Here is a 2,001-nt window from a genome sequence, read left to right as displayed (position 1 = left end):
AAGTAACCAAGAGGCGTGAGTCATGATTCGCACACCTTGTCTCGAAAAAAAAAAAAAAAAAAAAAAAAAAAAAAAAAAATCTTTATTTTTTTCTCACAATTGCAGCCAATCATTTACATGTTCTATTGCTATCTGCCAATACTGAGGCAGAATGCCATGGCAGAGAAAAGCAGCTCATCTTTGGTAAACAGGAACCAGAGGGAGAGAAACAGGAAGAGGCAGAGGATGTAGTCTATTTGTTCAGGGGATGTCCATGGTGACCCACTTACTTAAGAGGTCCTAACTCCTAAGTCTCCTGTCCTATTGTGAGCCCCTCCATTGATCAGGTAGGAACCCCCAGGATCCACATACTTTGCCCAAGCCCACAATCTAACCAACCCCCAAACATGAGTGCTTGGAGGATATCTCAGGTTTACCACAACACTAAAGTAATGATATCCTTTAGATAGACTAAAGTCCTTTATCATAATTTGAATTTGAGAATTAAAGAAATTGAAGCAGTTAACATTAATATTAAAAGCAAAAGGGAAGATGTAGCAAGAGTTATCATGATACAGAAACAGCAGGAACAGTCAAGATAGGACATTGACAAACCTAAAAAACAAATTTGGAATTTATAAAAGAAAGTAATCCATAAAAAGACAATGATCCACTAGGCAGTGGTGGCGCACACCTCTAATTCCAGCACTCGGGAGGCAGAGGCAGGCGGAATTCAGAATGTCAGCCAGGTCTACAGAGCGAGTTCCAGGGAAACCAAGGCCACACAAACAAACCCTGTCTCAAAAACAAACAAACAAAACCACCACAACAACAAAGGAAATGATGCAGTTTAAGTGTTGCCTTTTTATGGCTTCCTCTGATTCGTCTCTAAAAAGAAATAATAATTCCCTTTGTGGTATTCTCAAAAAATTATTTTATAATTATTCCATTGTAAAGTATTTCTCTAACTCTGTCTACACTGTAAGTTGTTCAAATAAAATACCAGGTTTCATATATATGTAGTGCTTGATAGAAATTGGCCAAATTAAATTTAAACATGTTAACATGTAATGACCTCTGAAAATCAATTATTAAATTATTAAATATCGGTGAATAATTTATTTTCCCTAGACTTTTGAATTTTAGCATGAATCTTGTCTCCCGTGGTATACGTCATCCTGTCTGTACCGAAGTTTTTCCTACAGTGTCCAGAAATAAATATGGAACTGGAGCAGTGAGCATTCAGGCCGGCAGTGCCTTGCTTGCTAAGGGTGGTATCTGCTTTATAGGAGACCTGACATCCCATAGAAAAGATAAACTTGAACAGCTTCAATCAGGTAAGTAATACTTTCTCAAATCACTCCACCTGTTCAACCTCATCTTGCCTGTACTGAGGAGTCATTTAACAGCTGGGATAGAAGTGCACAGGGCTTAGGAGATGAAAATTAGACTGAATGTTAGTTCTCAGTTCAATTTTAGAAATAAAATAATAATTTAATTTGCAAATGCATTATTATAGCCTTTACTCTAGGCTCTAATACATGACTGTATTTTGAGCCAATTTTGTTCCTTTTTGTCTTATTGTATTATTGAAGACTTAGCACAATGAGAAAAATAGTTGTTCCAAATCTTCAGGTTTGTAACCATTAATTGCAATTAATGCTAACTGTGGAGTTATTGTTGTTGTTTTAATTTTAAAACCCAGGATGAAGAGATTTCCCTCTGTTCCTAGTTCACTAACAAGTTTTATTATGAATCAGTATAGGATTTTGTCAGATCTTTTTTCTTATATCTATTAATTTGATTATGCAATTTTTATAGCTTACATTGATTTTGCTTTGGGTTTTTGCTGTTTTATGAATATCAACATTTTATTTGTATGTATGTCTATTTACCACTTGGGTCTGGTGCTCCCAGAAGCCAGAAGAGGACATTGAATCCCCTGGAACTGGATTTGCAGATAGTTATGAGCTGTTATTAGTTCTGGGAATCAAATCCAGATGTTCTGCAAGAGCAGCCAGG

General features: G+C 36.2%; 1 protein-coding gene across 1 annotated transcript in view; it reads left to right on the top strand.

Annotated features, from left to right (window-relative positions):
- Mcmdc2 (minichromosome maintenance domain containing 2) overlaps positions 1-2,001 on the top strand; it is a 38,671-nt gene that overhangs the window by 16,478 nt on the left and 20,192 nt on the right. Inside the window, exon 10 of the mRNA XM_021222416.1 lies at positions 1,111-1,316. Within this exon, the coding sequence (XP_021078075.1) occupies positions 1,111-1,316 (206 nt within the window). The remainder of the gene's footprint in view (positions 1-1,110; positions 1,317-2,001) is intronic.

This window comes from Mus pahari, chromosome 22 (genome assembly GCF_900095145.1).
Source record: "Mus pahari chromosome 22, PAHARI_EIJ_v1.1, whole genome shotgun sequence".
NCBI lineage: Eukaryota > Metazoa > Chordata > Mammalia > Rodentia > Muridae > Mus > Mus pahari.
The sequence above is the reverse complement of the archived record's forward strand: the minus strand, read 5'-3'. Positions and strand labels throughout refer to the sequence as shown.